The 17101-nt window shown below is 34.3% G+C and overlaps 2 protein-coding genes and 1 non-coding gene across 3 annotated transcripts; 1 reads left to right on the top strand and 2 right to left on the bottom strand.

Annotated features, from left to right (window-relative positions):
• Nucleotides 1-1302: 1302 nt before the first annotated feature.
• LOC117682898 (uncharacterized) lies at nt 1303-2927 on the top strand. The gene has a single exon (XR_010708516.1). It is a non-coding gene; the product is annotated as an uncharacterized protein (transcript).
• A 3906-nt stretch (nt 2928-6833) lies between these two features.
• Nucleotides 6834-8331, bottom strand: LOC136270983 (probable serine/threonine-protein kinase DDB_G0267514). The gene is made up of 2 exons (XM_066070033.1): nt 8190-8331; nt 6834-8012 (listed from the first exon to the last, which is right to left on the bottom strand). The coding sequence occupies exons 1-2, from the start codon at nt 8329-8331 to the stop codon at nt 7036-7038; spliced, it is 1119 nt and encodes a 372-aa protein (XP_065926105.1). The 3' UTR covers nt 6834-7035.
• LOC109617051 (uncharacterized) lies at nt 8011-14129 on the bottom strand. The gene is made up of 4 exons (XM_066069033.1): nt 13899-14129; nt 9818-9964; nt 9555-9652; nt 8011-9186 (listed from the first exon to the last, which is right to left on the bottom strand). The coding sequence occupies exons 1-4, from the start codon at nt 13984-13986 to the stop codon at nt 8581-8583; spliced, it is 939 nt and encodes a 312-aa protein (XP_065925105.1). The 5' UTR covers nt 13987-14129; the 3' UTR covers nt 8011-8580.
• Between the last annotated feature and the right edge of the window lie 2972 nt (nt 14130-17101).

Below are 17101 nucleotides of genomic sequence, written 5' to 3'. Positions count from 1 at the left end.
TAAATATTCCAGCTCCAGTAAATTTCTTAAGAACTAAACGAAACTTTGAGGGATTGTTACTTACACCTTCATCTAAATGTCTGCTAAATTTAAACCGAAATGGTAGCTATCGAAGAAAATAATCAACTCCGGAGGCATCAAACCATCATCCCGAGAAACAAAAATTAAACACTACGATATTTGTATCTAATAAATTCATGCTCAACTTACAATAAAAATATGTGTTTGCATTTCTATCAGCAACCTACGAAAGCCGAGAAGGATCATTCGAGATTCGAGATTCGAAATACGAGATTCGAGATTCGAAATTCGAGATTCAATATCTATATAAACCAATCAGAAAAAAGGTTACAAACAAATCAAATCCAAAGAGAAACAAGATAACACATTCATCGCGTTTAATTGTTAATTGTAAACGATTGCATTTAATATGTTTCAAGGTTAGACTTTAGAGTACAGACACGGTAAGTCAAATACATTGCTCTCTATACTTTTAACTTTTCATTTACAGTGTATGCATGTTCAGGCAACGTCATTGATGTATGGTTTTGTAAAATCTACCCCGTGTTCTATTACAATACATATATAATAATAAAATACGTAGCCATTGTTGTCTTTATCAACGATATATTTAGGGGGCCTACTCGTCGAAATGAAGCTAACCATAATCCATTTTGGTAAATAAATTGAACAACTAATTCGCGTATAGAAAACTCATTTTAGCCAGGCGCACTCCCCGTGCACAGGGGCTCGTTTATGTTTTTCATAGTATAGAAGTGGTATATATAGAAGGTTGAAAAACTTCGTGACGAGCCCCTGTGTCCCCGTGTGGTTATACTAATAACTATAACTATTATAATTCAAGCTGTAGTGTTTGTCTCTTTTATTACATAACCCCCTTACATTACATTAATCCATTTGCGCAACTCGTTGCGAAAGTGATACAGCATTGCCGCGGCTGACATATTCAACACTATTAATGTTGTCTTGAAGTTAATTAGGTAAATGTTTATTAAAGTATCGTTAATTGTTAAAAGTTATTTTATGTACGACTTAACAACATTGACTTCCGGTTGACTACTGTGAATCAAAAAGTGAAAGTAAACATATGAAGTAAACATGAAATCAACAGCTTGATAATTTTTTGTTGGGTTATGCCTTTAAGGTGAGAAACAAACCTATTGTAGTGATATATAGTATAAAATGTCCATGATTTAATAACTAAATGTATGTAGTTGCATGGAAGGATTATTTAAATGTACAACAGATCAACATCATGAACATGCCTATTGATATTTTCAGGCCAATATGGTTTTGCCAAAATACACACTTGCTCTAAATCCTGAAATTTTATCAAAACATGAGCTAATTAACAGATAATTTCGACAAGGATACACCAACAAGGAGATTTCACAACTGTTGTTAGCAGTTCATAGAATTAGAATAAGCGAACCACATTTGAAAAGAATGTTCAGAAACCAAGGTTGGAAGCGACGCACTGACAACATTGACATTTATAATACCATAAATGCAATTTTAGATGTTACAGAAAACAGCGGGCAATGTCTTGGGTACCGCACAATTTGGAAACGTTTGATTACCGACTGTGGTTTAGTAATTCAACGGGATAAAGTCATGGAACGTATGCGTGTAATAGACCCAGATGGAGTAGAAAGACGGAAACAGAAACGATTACTTAAGCGTCAGTTCGCTGCACCTGGACCAAATTTTGTTTGGCATATCGACGGAGATGATAAATTAAAACCGTTCGGGTTTGCTATTCATGGAGCAATAGATGGATTTTCCAGGAGAATTATGTGGCTTGAAGTGGGACCTAGCAACAACAGCCCTAAAATTGTTTCAAGATATTTTTTAGAAACCATACAACAGTTAGGAGGCTGTCCATATATATGTAGATGTGATCTCGGAACAGAAAACAAGGAGCTGGAAGAAATACAAGTATTGCTACACACCCTTAATGACCAGGAATATGAAAACTGTTTCATATACGGGAGAAGCACCTCTAATCAATGAATTGAGGCTTGGTGGAGCATTTTACGCCGACAAGCTGCAGACTGGTGGATCACATTTTTTAAAGATTTACGAGATGCAAACCTCTTCAATGATGGTGACCTTTTGCAGATCGACTGTTTAAGGTACTGCTTTATGGACCTTCTGCAAGAGGAATTACATCGAATCGTAATACAGTGGAACCAACACAGAATACAGGTCAAAAAACAATGCTGCAGTCCTAAAGGAAAACCTGATGTCTTATTCTTCACCCCAGAACCATATGGGGCTCGAGATTTTAAAGTCAATTGCAGTGCCGATGATATACGGAACTGTTTTAAAAACTTTGGTGCCGAGAGACCAATACATGGTTGTTCTACAGATTTTTTAGAACTGGCAAACTTGATTCTGCCAAATCATCAAAGACCATCAAATGTAAATGAAGCATGTAATCTGTATGCCCAGTTTATAACAATGTTCAATCAATACGATGGCTAGTTCCTGTCATAATGGCAAATTTATTTCTGTCATGTGAATATGCTTAAATTCTGATACTCCTGCAGACAATACTATTAAAAATGATTTTGAGATACTTTTCTTCTACTGAAAATGATGTACCATTTAGCAGTTGGGTGCGACTGAAATCCATCATATTAAAATAACTGATTATTGTCATTTCTACTAACTACATAATGTACACATCTTTTTTTCTGTGGTACATATAGCTTGTTCTCATCATGTTTCCATTCCCAAGTTAATTCTTCCAACCCAATTACTTTATAGTATTCTATCCTGCCATGGACTCTCATGTGTAGGGAAACACCTTGACCCACAGTTGAAACCAAAATATATTAGTGCACCCCGTAACACAACTGAGATGATTAAGTGCGCCCAGACTTACCAATTTATTTAAAAATGATGATTTCTAGTCTGAACTTAATAATAACTGAAATCCATCATTTTTAGAATAAGGGTAAAAACAGTCATAAATATTTGGAGTTTAAAATATAGAGTGACCTTGGAAAAATGAATGACTGTATTTCATAATTTTTTTTATCAAATTGGTAAGCCTGTAAGTTAGTAGAAAGGACAATAATCAGTTATTTTTCAATATAATGAATATCAGTCGCACCCCTGACTGTTTAGAATGTCGATTAAAAATTGCTTTTTTAAATAGCTTTAGAAACAAATTTTGTTTCATATGGGCAATTTGTGGATCTTGGGAAAGGGTGATGTTCTGACACCCTCACTCTTTCCTCAAATTAAAATTTTCATATCTACGTAGTAAATAATCTCACTGAAAAGGGTACATATACGTATCAAACCCTTCGGCAAACAAAAGACTAGTAAATCCTAAGTTTCACTCCATCCCTCAGGGCTGGTAAAATTTACTTGAAGATAGGCTAATTTGAGGGGCACACTCGATACATTTGCACAGTTAAACCTCAAACAGTAGTAGTTAAATTTACCATGGTAAATAATAAATACTTAATCGTGACCTCACTATGTTCCAACTACGGTATTGGCTATATAAATGTATAAAAAAGTGTTGGAGGAAATAATCAAAAGATGTATTTAAAATGTTCTCTATTTAAATCAACAATTTATTGTAATCAAACATCATGCAAACTCTTGGAATGTGGATATAAACAAGAGGCCCAAGGGCTCTAACAGTCACCTGAGTATTTTAAAAAACATGATAAAAAATTAGCATGTCATGTTTTTAAAATAATTGCTGTAAGTTTTTTTTAAAATATTTGGTAACATTCAATGTCTAGTAGATGGACAATTGTGACCCATTGAAGTAAGTATGACCTGAAAAACATGTATGACATAAACAATAGGCAGTTTAAAGGTTTTTAGATTAACGCTTTAAATCTTAAAATTTAAACAGTATTTTCCCCTAGGGTCATGAATTTCACCAATCAAGAACAGCTTTTGGCTCACTTAAACTATGCACTTAGTTTTCCTATTATATGCCCAGTATCAGTAGTAGAAAGGATGATCTTTAATTAAAGAGTAAAATCCATGTCCACTATATCACAAAAGAGCCCCATCTTAATAACAAAACCCCTGACCCTGGGTTCATGAATTAATTTAAACAATTTATCTGGATGTTCAAATGTTAAAGGTCAATGTATGTCAATAGAAGAAAAACAAATAGCAGTACATCCTTTGATTGACTCAGGTGACCTACAAAAAACCCATAAAACAAATAAAAAAAAAATTAAAGTAACTAAACAACACATACATAACTCATACAATGCTAAAAGAGATATGCAGTAAAACTTGCATGCGCAGCTTTGTAAAAAAAAATTGCACCATTTTCTGTAGTAATGAATCAACATGTACCTCTAGTGATAGAAAATCTCAACATTTTAACATATTAAAGGTATTTTCCTCTCAAAAATACAAACAATTAAAGAGTTCACTGTAATGAAATTAAGTACTTTTCACAGGATGAATGACCATCTTTAAGTCCTCCTTAAAGATAGCTTAAAGGTGTTTAAAGGTAGCTTAAAGACGATCTTTAAGCAACCTTTAAGCTACCTTTAAGCTATAAGTATTGCTTAAAGGTGGCTTAAAGAAAGCGTAAAGATGGCTTAAAGGCAGCTTAAAGACCATCTTTAAGCCACCTTTAAGCCACCTTTAAGGACAACTTATAGGTCCTTAATGTCCAAACTTCTTTAAGCCACCTTTAAGCCACCTTTAAGCTACCTTTAAGCCACCTTTAAGCCACCTTTAAGCCATTAAAGAAAATTTAATTCAATATTGTGCTTAATTTCCAACAAAATGTATTAGCTTTATGAAAGAAAATGTATTAAAACGGTTTTTGTTCTAGAAAGAAAAATGAAAAAAAAAAAAACACAAAAAAACCGGCCACGGCGAGAATTGAACCCGGGACCCTTAGTTTACTAGCATCACCACACATCCTCTGCGCCACGGCAACTTACATATATATGAGCGTTTTTATATCCTATATATCAGTGGATATTGAATCACTGTATTGAATGTGTTTACTTGAAAAGATTTTGACAAACCATTCAGTTTGTAACAATCAATTATATCTAATTTATAAATTACATGCATGCATGTATTTAGAATGAAATACGGAACTTGGTCTTCAGTGAACAAAAATATATTATACCTAAATGGAAACTGTTAGGTTCACTATAGTAGGCTTTCTTAGTTAATAAATTTAAACCGAGTAGATATACGTTCATCTAATTTATAGCTATAAAAGTGTAAGAAAGAAAATGAAATCATTTCTTTTATTAAATGCATTGATACTATTAGGGTATTTGTTCAATTTCCCGCAATTTCCCGGTTTTCATGATCGCGGCGCCGTTCCAATATGTTTAAATATTTACATGTAATTGTATGTACATGTACATGATTTTTAAACTATCAATTCTATAACAAACAAAATTACCAATTACCGGTGACGTATTTACTGCATGTGGCAATTGCAAATGACTTGTACATACAATTGTATGATGTGCCAGGCCGGGTATATTTGACATATTTACCCTTATACATATATTTAAATAATCAACCCCTATTTATGATCACCGGTACATTAATTAATTAGCCTCAAGATTTTATTCTTACATACATGTATCGTTAATTTGTAGACGTAACATCTTTGAAACCCAGAGCTAGGATATAATACTTTGAAAATGAATTACAAATGTAGATTAACTTTTATTCACTAGACTTATCGTATACTCGTACATACTAAGATTCAACGCCTTTAGAAACCCTGACGTGCACCTGGGCACACGACACACCTGTTGTGTATATCTTGTATATTCTGTGTTAGTTCCAGGGGTTTTCTTAAGTTGGACAAACAATAGACTTTAATTAGATATACACAAACATGCACCTGGGCACACGACACAACTGCTGTGTATAACTTGTATATTCTGTGTTAGTTCCAGGGGTTTTCTTAAGTTGGACAAACAATAGACTCTAATTAGATATACACAAACGAACAAAACTATGTCTAGACAAACAAAGCAGTAATATCCTGCCCGATATAACAAAGGCAGTTGAGAGTCTTTTTATCTTTAACATGTATCTAGCAGATCTAGAGTTAGAAATAATGAAAATTGAAAAATAAAATACAAACCTTAAACCGATTAACAAATTAAATCATGCATTTTTGGTTCATTATCTTTATTTTGTTTAATAACCGGATGAACTGAGAGAGAGAGAGAGAGAGAGAGAGAGAGAGAGAGATTTTTTTCACCGATTACTTTATAATAGGAAACAAACATACTTTAATTAGTTTTATGCACATATTAAGATACAGAGACTGCGCTCATACCTACAATAAATTTGAAACCCCCCAAAAATTATAAAGAATTTTATAACGGCAATCTGTGTCCATCAGAGCGGTGCTGATGATAGCGATCTGTGTTTAATGGAGCGCCGATTAAAACCGCCTGGAACACCCCCCCCCCTCTTCCTTGGAAATTATATTATCACTCGGATGACCCCCTCCCATCTCTATAAAAGAGCTTTTGCATTTAATATATGTTTTTATTGTTCAGCTTGATCAATATTGACTTAAAGGCCACTTGAAGACAGTGTAAAGGCAGCGTAAAGAGAGCGTAAATGCCACTTAAAGATGCTTAAAGGTGGCTTAAAGGTGGCTTAAAGGTAGCTTAAAGAAGTTTGGACATTAAGGACCTATAAGCACTTGCTTAAAGGTGACTTAAAGGCGGCTTAAAGGTTGTATAGCCTTTAAGCTCCTTTAAGTCACCTTTAAGCCACCTTTAAGGACTTGCTTAAAGATGGTTTTTCGCCCTGTGTTTGAAACTAAAAAAGAAGATTCATAGACAGTAGATGCCCTACTGGATTTTTGAAAATTTCTGTATTGCTGACATTTCTTACCCAAAGCAATAGACAAAGTTCTTAATATACAAATTATAACAAAGGAATTCATATATGATTCAAACGAACTATTTTCCAACATTTTCAGTTCCAAGATACTTTACTTCCAATTTGAAAGGGGCACATTTAGACTGAAGACACACATTTTAAAACATCTTCAGCTGTTGGGCGTAACAATTTGTCATAATTTACACAGAGTTTTTTAGAGGTCATGACTTCTTCCGGTACACCTATGACATTAACATTTGGGATGGGGGGCTCTTTTTCTGTCATCTTCTTCTTAATGGCATCCACTGTATCCACCACATCATCTACTGACCAAGCATCTTCCTCAGTTGCAAATTCAATCAAGATAATACCAAGGGACCAAATGTCTGAGCTTATCCTAGTTTTCTCGTTGTGAATCAAACACTCCGGGGCCATGTATGACGGTGTTCCACAGGCATTTCCAATTTGGGTAGTGCACATACTGGCAGCTCTTGCTGATTTGATGCGGCTAACTACCAAGTCACAAAGCTTGGTAGTATGACAAACCTTTTTAATCATGATATTGCTGGGTTTAATATCTTGGTGAATTATGGGAGGAACTAGAGCATGCAAATATGCCACACCTTGTACACATTGACGAAGAATGAACAATTTGTCCCCAGGTTTTATATCCATCAGCTGCCTTGTTTCTTGATCAAAAATAGCATCTTCCATATTACAACCATCAATGTATTCATGACCAAGATAAATTGTGGTTGGTGCTCTAGCTACAGCCAGGAATAGAACAATGTTTGGGTGACGGATCCTAGAGCTGATGTTTATCTCTTTTTCTACCATATCAAGCATTATACTCCGATTCCTTTTGGTAACAGTGAGTGCCTTTACTGCAACAACTGATCCTGCCCATTTGCCTTTGTACACAGTTCCAAATGCCCCCGATCCTAATGCAGTTGAATAGTCTATGTGTAGGTCATCAACTTTTACTTCAGGAGCAGCAAAACACAAATTATCTTTGACACATGAAGAATTCTTCTTTTCTAAATCACCTGGCTTTCTCACCAAATCAGAGTTTTCAATTCTAACCTTCTTTGAAACAGGAAAGTCCTTTACTACAGCTTAATCAGTTGAATTAGAATATGAATTTGGTTTGACAGATTCTGCTGGTTCAACTGAAGTCTCACATCCATTTATCTCAATAGAAATGAATTGGATTGGTTTGGACTTTTGCTGAAGATCTGCATATGAAACCAGGCACGTATATGTTCCAGGTTCGTTGACAATGTACAAGCTACATTCCCCATTATTTACTGGAATGTCATCTCTAAACCATTGATACTCGACATTTTCATCTGCATTAGGAACAACTCCAAGCGCACATTTATCCCCATCATAACCCCAGATCTCAATTGGTTCATGAAGAATGATTCCTTCCATGTTTTCAGTTTTGAGGGATGACGGGAATTGGACAGTCTTTTCTAAAATACCATTATGAGTAGATCTTTCAAACTTGCAATCCAAAAAACACTTTTGACCTTTCTGATCCTGCTTATGAAAAATCCATGCAAACATGGATTGTAGTCTTCATCTTCATCCACTTGCTCAGTAAATGACGAAATATTTTGGCACTCTAAAATTGAATGACATTTTATCAAGCAACTCTCGCTATCATAGTTCGAAGTATTTTCACGTGCATATTGAATACTGATAGCTAGTTTTTTTACAGACAACACCAGATAAATCAAAGGGCACAAGATGACGCTGAACAGAAAGGGATGCCAGATCAAGCTCTTCTACTTTAGAATCCTGTTTTCTGTCTGTCTTTTTTCTACCCAAGGTTTTCTTGTCTGAAATTTCAGAATCACTAATGTCACTGGAAATATCAACTGAGGAGGTAATCATATCTTGAGTCATTAAGTAAAATGTACATCTTGAAAGATGGAGCCCATGTGCTTGCAAATATTTTCCAAAGCATTGGTTGTCATCTCCCTGTATGTCAAAATTCTTCAATATCTTTCCTGCATAATCACCCAAACTCAGCTCCGTCTGATTAACATCTCCGTATTTACATTCTCCTGTGGGAAACATGACTTTCTTTAAATGGTGAATAACAGCTCTAATATCAATATCTAGGGAAGGCAAAGGAACTTCTCTAACACCTCCTCCATCTTTGTAAAAAACCTGCTTAAAACTACCAGTACCATTCTTGAAGTGTCGCCAACCCACACGTATTCTTGGGTTCCGATTCCGTGTATACTTTTCATATGAGGAGAATGTAGATTCAATCTTTCTCTGTAAATAAATAAAGGAAGATAATTGAGATTCAGATCAATGAATATGCAGTGGATATATCATATCACATGTGGGTTTTTTTGAGTTAGTATATATTATTGCCTAAAAGTAAGGCCAAAAAATGTATATGCATTGGTTCATGATCAGGCACTGCTGCTTAAAACAATTGCTGTTGCATTACCTTAATAAGTTTTCTTTTTTTTGAGGGGGTCTGGACCCCCTCCCAAAACTAAGCATGCAGCCACCTGATGCACAATATTTATGAAATATTTTGCATGAATTGATGACCAACTCATTAATTTTTTGGGCCTTATTATTATGTTAAGTACACGTATTGCTAATGGTCAATGCAGATAACACAACATTACCTTCTGTGGTTGTGCGCATGCTTTTTTCTGATCTCTAATTTTTTTCATGATATTAGCAATTCTTATATCTCTCAGACTAGTATTTTCAGCTTCTTTTCCTTTTAAAGTAAAAAAAACACAAATAACGAATAAAATTTACAACGAAAAAAAATTCAAAGCAATATACATGTATTAACATTAGCTTAATATTACATGTAATAATCTTTCATTAACATTAAAATTTTGATAAAATTAAATGTAAAAGATGATGAATAATAACATACCTTTGACTACATGAAATGTTCGTCTTTGTTTGAACCACCCCCCTTCTGGTGAAACAAATAATCCATTTTTGGATGGAATTATTATTTTTTGTTTTTCTGCGATGTTATCTGCATATGCCATTGACGTGGCTCCAGGGAAAGCTTGAGCTGAAGAAAATTATAGAATATACAAAGATTATATTACATACATTAAAAATCATTTAATCACTTCGTTACATTGTAATTAAGAAATATTATTGTAAACATGACTCTAGAACTGCAAGAACTTATATGAACTGTTCACTTAATTAATAAGGCTGAGTATGAAATATATTATCTTTAATCTAATTGTCTAAAAAATGCTAACATCAGAACTAAAAAAAAAAAAAAAGGATCACTTGTCTGTCACTGTCATATGTCAGATATGAAATATAGGTGTATCTATTTTTTTTTCTTTCTCAAAGACGTTTGATGATGTTATCTTTTAGGATTTTATACATCTACATGACTATCTTGAATCATTATATGTATTAAATGCACTGCCCTATCGGGCACTCTCCAATCTTTGGTAAAAGATTAATTTAGGCTGCTTCCATTCTATTTACACTTGAAAATATATCTTGATAAATAAATCTTGAGCAATTTTGGAGGATATATTTTATCCTCCAAAATTGGAGGATAGATGTCTGCGCCCCCTGGTGGATCTTTTCAGATGAAGGGCAATTAATTCTGTTTTTACAAAGGGAGTTAACTATGAATAAAATATAATTATTAGACAATAAAAATATCACCTTATTTAGCTATTAATAATTATATTTATTGATAATATTTAAGTTTAAATAATTGCAGGGCTGATTTTAAAGAAAATATTTTATGTGAAGACTCTCACATTTTTTTTCAATATTCAGGATAATTGATATCTATAAATGGTATCATTTTGATTAATAAAATTTAACAAGGTCTTCTTGTGTGAAGGGGATTAAATTTAAATGATACTAAATAACCTGTGAATTAATTAGAATAAGAGCTACAAAGTTCCTAAGGTATATGCAAACATTTCCTATGTACAATATAGCAGATCAAGATATCTATTATGTGTCTCTAAACGTGAATTAAGTCATTAATGTTTTAATGAGGAATAAACATCACTATTTTGTGATTTTGATTAAATGAAACAGATGTAAATAGTCTATGTCATTTGTTAAACTGAACACAGAAAATACACACTTTCAAAGCATATTGTGAAAATACTATACATAGAATTTCAAATCGCCGCATAAAATCATTACTTTGTTTCCATAACTTTATTTCCCATATGGTCTGGTGCTTGCATTTTTTCATTAAAGATATGCACGAAACCTTTGAAATATACCCATGCTATCCTCCAAAAATGGAGGATAGTTTCACCCACAATGCAAAGTGACTTTCCATATATGGTTAAAATTAGCAGCCATCTTGAAATTGAGCTATCCTCCAACAACGGAGGTTGCCTAGACCTGTTGATCATTGCATTATATCATTCTACAAAACTGTCCTACTTGGTTTATCATGTTTATATACATGTATAATTATTTAAACAATAACATGCTTTCTTTGGTGATCGATTTATTTCGGATATGTCGGACTACATTGATTCATATGTCATGCCCGATGACTGGATATATGAGGCCCTAATTTGGTAAACAAATTATATTGCATTCTATTCATAATAATAAAGTTCATCCCTCACAGACCTTGATAGAGCTTACCTCATTCAGTAAATACATGACATGACACCCACCAATTCAATTTCAATTAAGTTGGGATGTATTATTAATTAAATTTGAACCCTGATCCCGATGTATAATGGAAAAAATGCATACTCGCTCCATAAGTTTTTTTAGGAAATTCAGAATTATGATCAAATTGACAGTTAACATCACAGGCACAGAGAGAGAAAGAGAGAGAGAGAGAGAGAGAGAGAGAGAGAGAGAGAGGGGGGCCTCAAATTTGGGACCAAAATAGAGTATGTGCAGATACAGAATTTTTTCGGGGGTGGGGGGGGGGCTGTTTAAAGTTTAAACAATGCAGACATCCCTCAACATTCCAGAGCTGACCTGTCCTGGAATGACTGAATTAAATATTTCTTTTTTCTTTGCGCATCATTACTTACATAGGTTAATCAGCATTTTTTCTATATTCCAAACAAAATGTTGAAACCTTTTTAATTGCTTAATATCCTCCATGCTAATGACTCCTTTGATGTTTTTCCACCATAATTTCATTTCAGACGGAACTTAATTGGGGCAGAGGCAATTCAAAAGGAAACTCGTAATACACACAACTCTTGTACAACAATCATAAAATAAAATAGCTATATATCGTGTTATATTTAAAGAACTATATAAATTGAATGAAGAAAACATTTCTAAGCAAAGGTTGATAAAAATTCAGAGTAAATTCAGAGTAAATAATCATGATTGAGGTAAATAACATAAACCTCTATGAACCTCTTTCACAAGTTAATTCCCAGACTTGGTGTGTAATGTATTGACATTTTGGAAGAGGGACTCCCCACAAACCCTGTGCAGCTGAAACCAACGTAGGGGTGTAATGTTCTAGGTCTCTCTCGATCTTGGCCTTCATTAACCAATCGAGTTTGCCAGGGGGGTTTCCTAGGCATACATGTATTGTTTGGTAATTATAAATATTTGAATTTTCCAGGGGGGGGGGGGGGGGGTCGGCTAGACCCTACCTAATGCCCCTTTCAAGATCAACCATGAGACAGTACTGAGTATAAATTGAAATGATTTAGAGCCACAAGACTAGTTATGTATTCATAATGTGCACCTTGTTCTAACCAGCTCACCAGCAGATTTAATTTGTACGGCGGTTTAGGTAACGTTTCCTACCCCCCCCCCCCCCTTTTACACACACCAGCTATTAAATTTCAATATACGGCATACACTTACTTATAACTTAGAATTAAGGATATATTGTGGTTGGGGTTCTATGAAAAGAATCAAAGATCTACTACGCGGGGGTGTTAAGGAAGCATATGGATTCTGAGTTGCATGTAATTTCGTGATATCACAAATCTTAGTTATTATGTACATATTCAATTATCTAAGCAACGTTACGTAGACCAAAAGCAAATAAATATACTGAAGTCAATTTTTTTTCAGAAATTAGTTTGTATTACGTAGATTTATACATTGATGACGTCATGACTAAAAGTTGAATGTCGTGTGAATTTGATCGGAAAGCATTGTAAACATATTCAAAACATAACTAATCTAAGAACTCTAATAAAATATTGTGGTGTGATTTATTGAGAATGGGACATAAGAATACTAGGATAGATGTTAGTTTCATCAATCATTCGCTAAAAGGTATGTAAATTTGCTTTTATTTTTCGGCCAGGCTTTCCTCTGTCGTTGTTTACGATATAAAAATCCGACTAGAACAACACTACCCCGCATATATTTAACTTTGAATTTTATATGTATCGTTAGTTTGATCAATGCTTAAAATGAAAAATGCTGCTAGAATCCCATGCTGTGTGTTGTTTTGATGCAACTTGCCGTTTTCCGTGCAAACTTTATAAAAGTTGGGAAGGTTTTACGAGAACTGGATGAATAACTATTGAATTAAGAAAAACATTGGATTCTAGCAGCAGTTTTGATTAAACTGAGATGTTTTGCCTTCACTTGGTTTATTTATTTTATTTTGTAAACCGCGGGGTAGTGTTGTTCTATCTCATTTTATGTTAAGGAATATACGTAAGCTATTTATAGTTGTCACGTGATAATGCACCAATGTGGCAGTAATATACTACCCGATTTTTTTGCACTTACATCTATTTCAAAGGATAATAGTTAGTTTTTGATCGTATTCAAAATAGTTATTTAATTTCACGATTTTGAATATAACAGTCAAATTAAGACGCTAAATTGCCCATATGCTTCCTTAACACCCCCGCGTACGGGAAAAAAGTACAGCATGACAAGGTCGTAACACGTGCAGAAATTTCAAGTGTGCCAAGTAATTCTGGCAAATAGAAATGAAAACGTAAATTTGGGTAGGACCATCTTCACACATGCGATGGTGCATTTTGACTTACCTAGTTCATCTAGGCAAAATGTGTTCTGCCTTATGATAAAGCTGTATTCTTTGAGTCCATCTGTGATACTTATTTTATGAGGTTCCATGACTTTTATTTAAGGCGATCAATTTGCCGACATTATAAGATACGGCATTTGATTGGATATTGCTTATACCTTCTGTTTGAAAACATTTCATTGGTTGGTTACAGTTATTGAATCTCGAATCTCGAATTTCGAATCTCGTAATTCGAATCTCGTATTTCGAATCTCGAATGATCCTTCTCGGCTTTCGTAGCAACCTATGACAATGCTTTGTGAAGTTCTAGGAAGGATAACTCTATCTTCCTTGACCCCGATTTTATTTCAATTTTGTTTACATTTTCTCTCAGCTCGGTTTTTGGTTTTTTTTCTTAGCCGACTTGGCTGAAATACATGACTGACCTGAATTCATTTCAGACTTTTCCGTTCGTGTAATCCACAAATGCACGGTAAAGAATCGGTGTCTAACCACATGCAATTCAAAACAGCATGAGAATGTGCATCAGTAAATCCAGCGTGGCCGGCCTTCCAACATCTTAAATTGGCAGCTCGCGACAAGAATTTAACCTGGCGTGTTTATTTCTTAGCAAACAGTAACCCGGCCGCATTGTTTTTATGCAGCACTGATTTTTCTTAAGCGAAATGCTGTCATTTTAACCAGTCATGTAACACCTATCCATTCACTACGCATCTCAATCTTGTATAACCGCGCCCGCGTGGCTTAGATCCGCCGTGTTTACATTGTGGAAAAAGTGTTCTATTGCGTCACATCACATTCATTCAGTTGACATTTGATTTAATTTTTAACATCAATCTTTTAAAAGTCACCGTGGCTGAGTGGTAGGCTTACTAGGAACGCAAAGCTAAGGGTCGCAGGCTCGATCACTACCCTCTTCTCCCCACCATCCCACCATCCTTTTTTCAGTGGGTTTTTTTTTTCCTTCAAATTTGTGGAACTGTAGTACAAGTCGAAAAGCACTCTGTCTTTTTGTTGAAGACAAAAACAGATCTAGTTACCGTTATATTTGGTTTAGTGGTAAATAGCAAGATGCCCCCCCCCCCCCCCCCCAAGACTTTAAAAGCGTTGAAATATTTTAAAAGGACTTGTTTAATACTGAAACATATTTCAGACACTTGGGATTTATTGGTCATACCGTCAAAATAGAGAGCAATTACTGGATATGTTAATTCCTCTCGATTGCGACATATATCGGGTAATGAAAATGTAATTGTACATGTAAATAAAAATTATATAAGTGTATAAATGATATATTTATACTAATAAGAAAAGGAGATGGGATAAATGATATATATGAAAACTGTAACGAAAAACCATCCGAGTAAACGAGATCTCAACCGAAAAAGCAGGCAAGTAATCGGTTGATAAAATCGTCCGATTTGACTACAATATTATATAGATACCGAAATAAATATCACCATTAACTTACTGTGGAAATAATAGGTTTAACTTATTATACAACTGTATTACCATGGGTCTGTAAAATAAAAAATAAACCGGATCCATAAATAGGGGTGAATCAATATATCGATATATCGAAATGTACCGGTAAAAGCTTGTTAAACGATATACGATACAGTGTTTTGACGATACGCCGATATAAAGTCGGGTTTGAGATTGTGACAAATTGTCAATATCGAAATTCTAACGTTATTACGAATTGTGTTATTCTAATGGCGTCGAATCGAAGCACAAGTAAGGTTAGGGAATATTATAAAAAGAAAGAAGCGAAAACAGCTGAGAGCAATTTATGTTCTGCAAATGTTGGACCCACCGGGGGCACAACGAATTTGATGGTGCATCTCCAACGCCATCACAAAGTCGACATTAAATCTTCAAAGAAACCTGTAGGGAATCAAGTTGATGGAAATAGCAATCATGACAACAAAGCTGTAACGTCAGTCAGGCAAGTTGGTGGTGGTGATGTGGAGCATAGTTCTGGTAGGTTCTATTACATGTATCAATAAATTACATCGTAATTAGTATCGTATGATTCGTATGGAGATTTTGGATACATACTTTTTTTTTTAATTTTACACCTACAGTATTGAAAACAAAGATGTTTGAAATTAAATTCAGGAACATGGATGTCAATTATTATGTAAAGGTGCTTTTATGCAAGTTATATTGTAACATAAAATAAATGTAAATATCAATTGCGAATAGATATGTTTTATTTATTCTTTTTTCAATTGCTTTCTCAGGAACTGTGATATAGACTACAACAATTAATCAATTATCTCACCTTGTCAAACTCCAGACATTCGCACACATTTTATCGATACCTAATACACCCCTGCGAATGTGTTCGGAATGTTTCCTTTATCCTTGCTAAGTAAGTAATAAATCCTGAGGTGCTCGAATGAAAGTTCACGAGACTTCACCGATATTTGTTCAGTTCCTGTGAAATTTCGAGCGGAAGTATAGGTGTTCGGATAATATTCTCAAAATACGTAAGTACTGGTCGTTTTTCATATCATATCCTACTTTGATTTATGTTAAAACGGGAAAAGCTTTCAAGATGTATGTCTTATTTTATCATCTAGCAGTTATTTATATTAAACGATAATATTCAGAACAGAGTTATCGTTCGTGTTCAAACACGTGTAGAGTGGTTGAAAATATAAACATTGGGTTGCTTAATAAAATCATAGCCATGTTTGATGCTTGTGGTGCGCAATACCATGTTTTAAAAAAAATAATGGGTGTCTGTTTTGCATTAAAACTTAGTATATCGAGCCATTTTCAAGGAACATTCTGCATTAAATGGTATAGTCTGTTTTACTATTGATGTTATTACTAGGTCAGGCGCGGATCGAAAATCAATCCTCAGGAGGGATCTCTTTTATGCATGTTTAGTTGTTGCAACAGCAGACAAAAACTAATTTTTGTATAGTCACATTTATTTCTAGAACACATTTTATTCACCAATTAATGAAGATAAAGTTTAAAATCAATAAACCTCTAGATTTTATATTTGACTATAAGAACCTAGATACTGTGAAATAGACTTTATACACGAGGTACGATTTTAACTGCGAAACTGAAAGGGTCAAATAAAACCACGTGGTCTAAAATTAGAATGACAATAACATTCGCAGGGGTGTAATATTCAAATGTGTGAAAAACGGGAACAAACAATCTTTAGTTAAACCCCCGTTT

Source organism: Magallana gigas, chromosome 8 (assembly GCF_963853765.1).
Source record: "Magallana gigas chromosome 8, xbMagGiga1.1, whole genome shotgun sequence".
Classification (NCBI taxonomy): Eukaryota; Metazoa; Mollusca; class Bivalvia; order Ostreida; family Ostreidae; genus Magallana; species Magallana gigas.
This window is presented reverse-complemented; position numbering and strand designations above follow the sequence as displayed.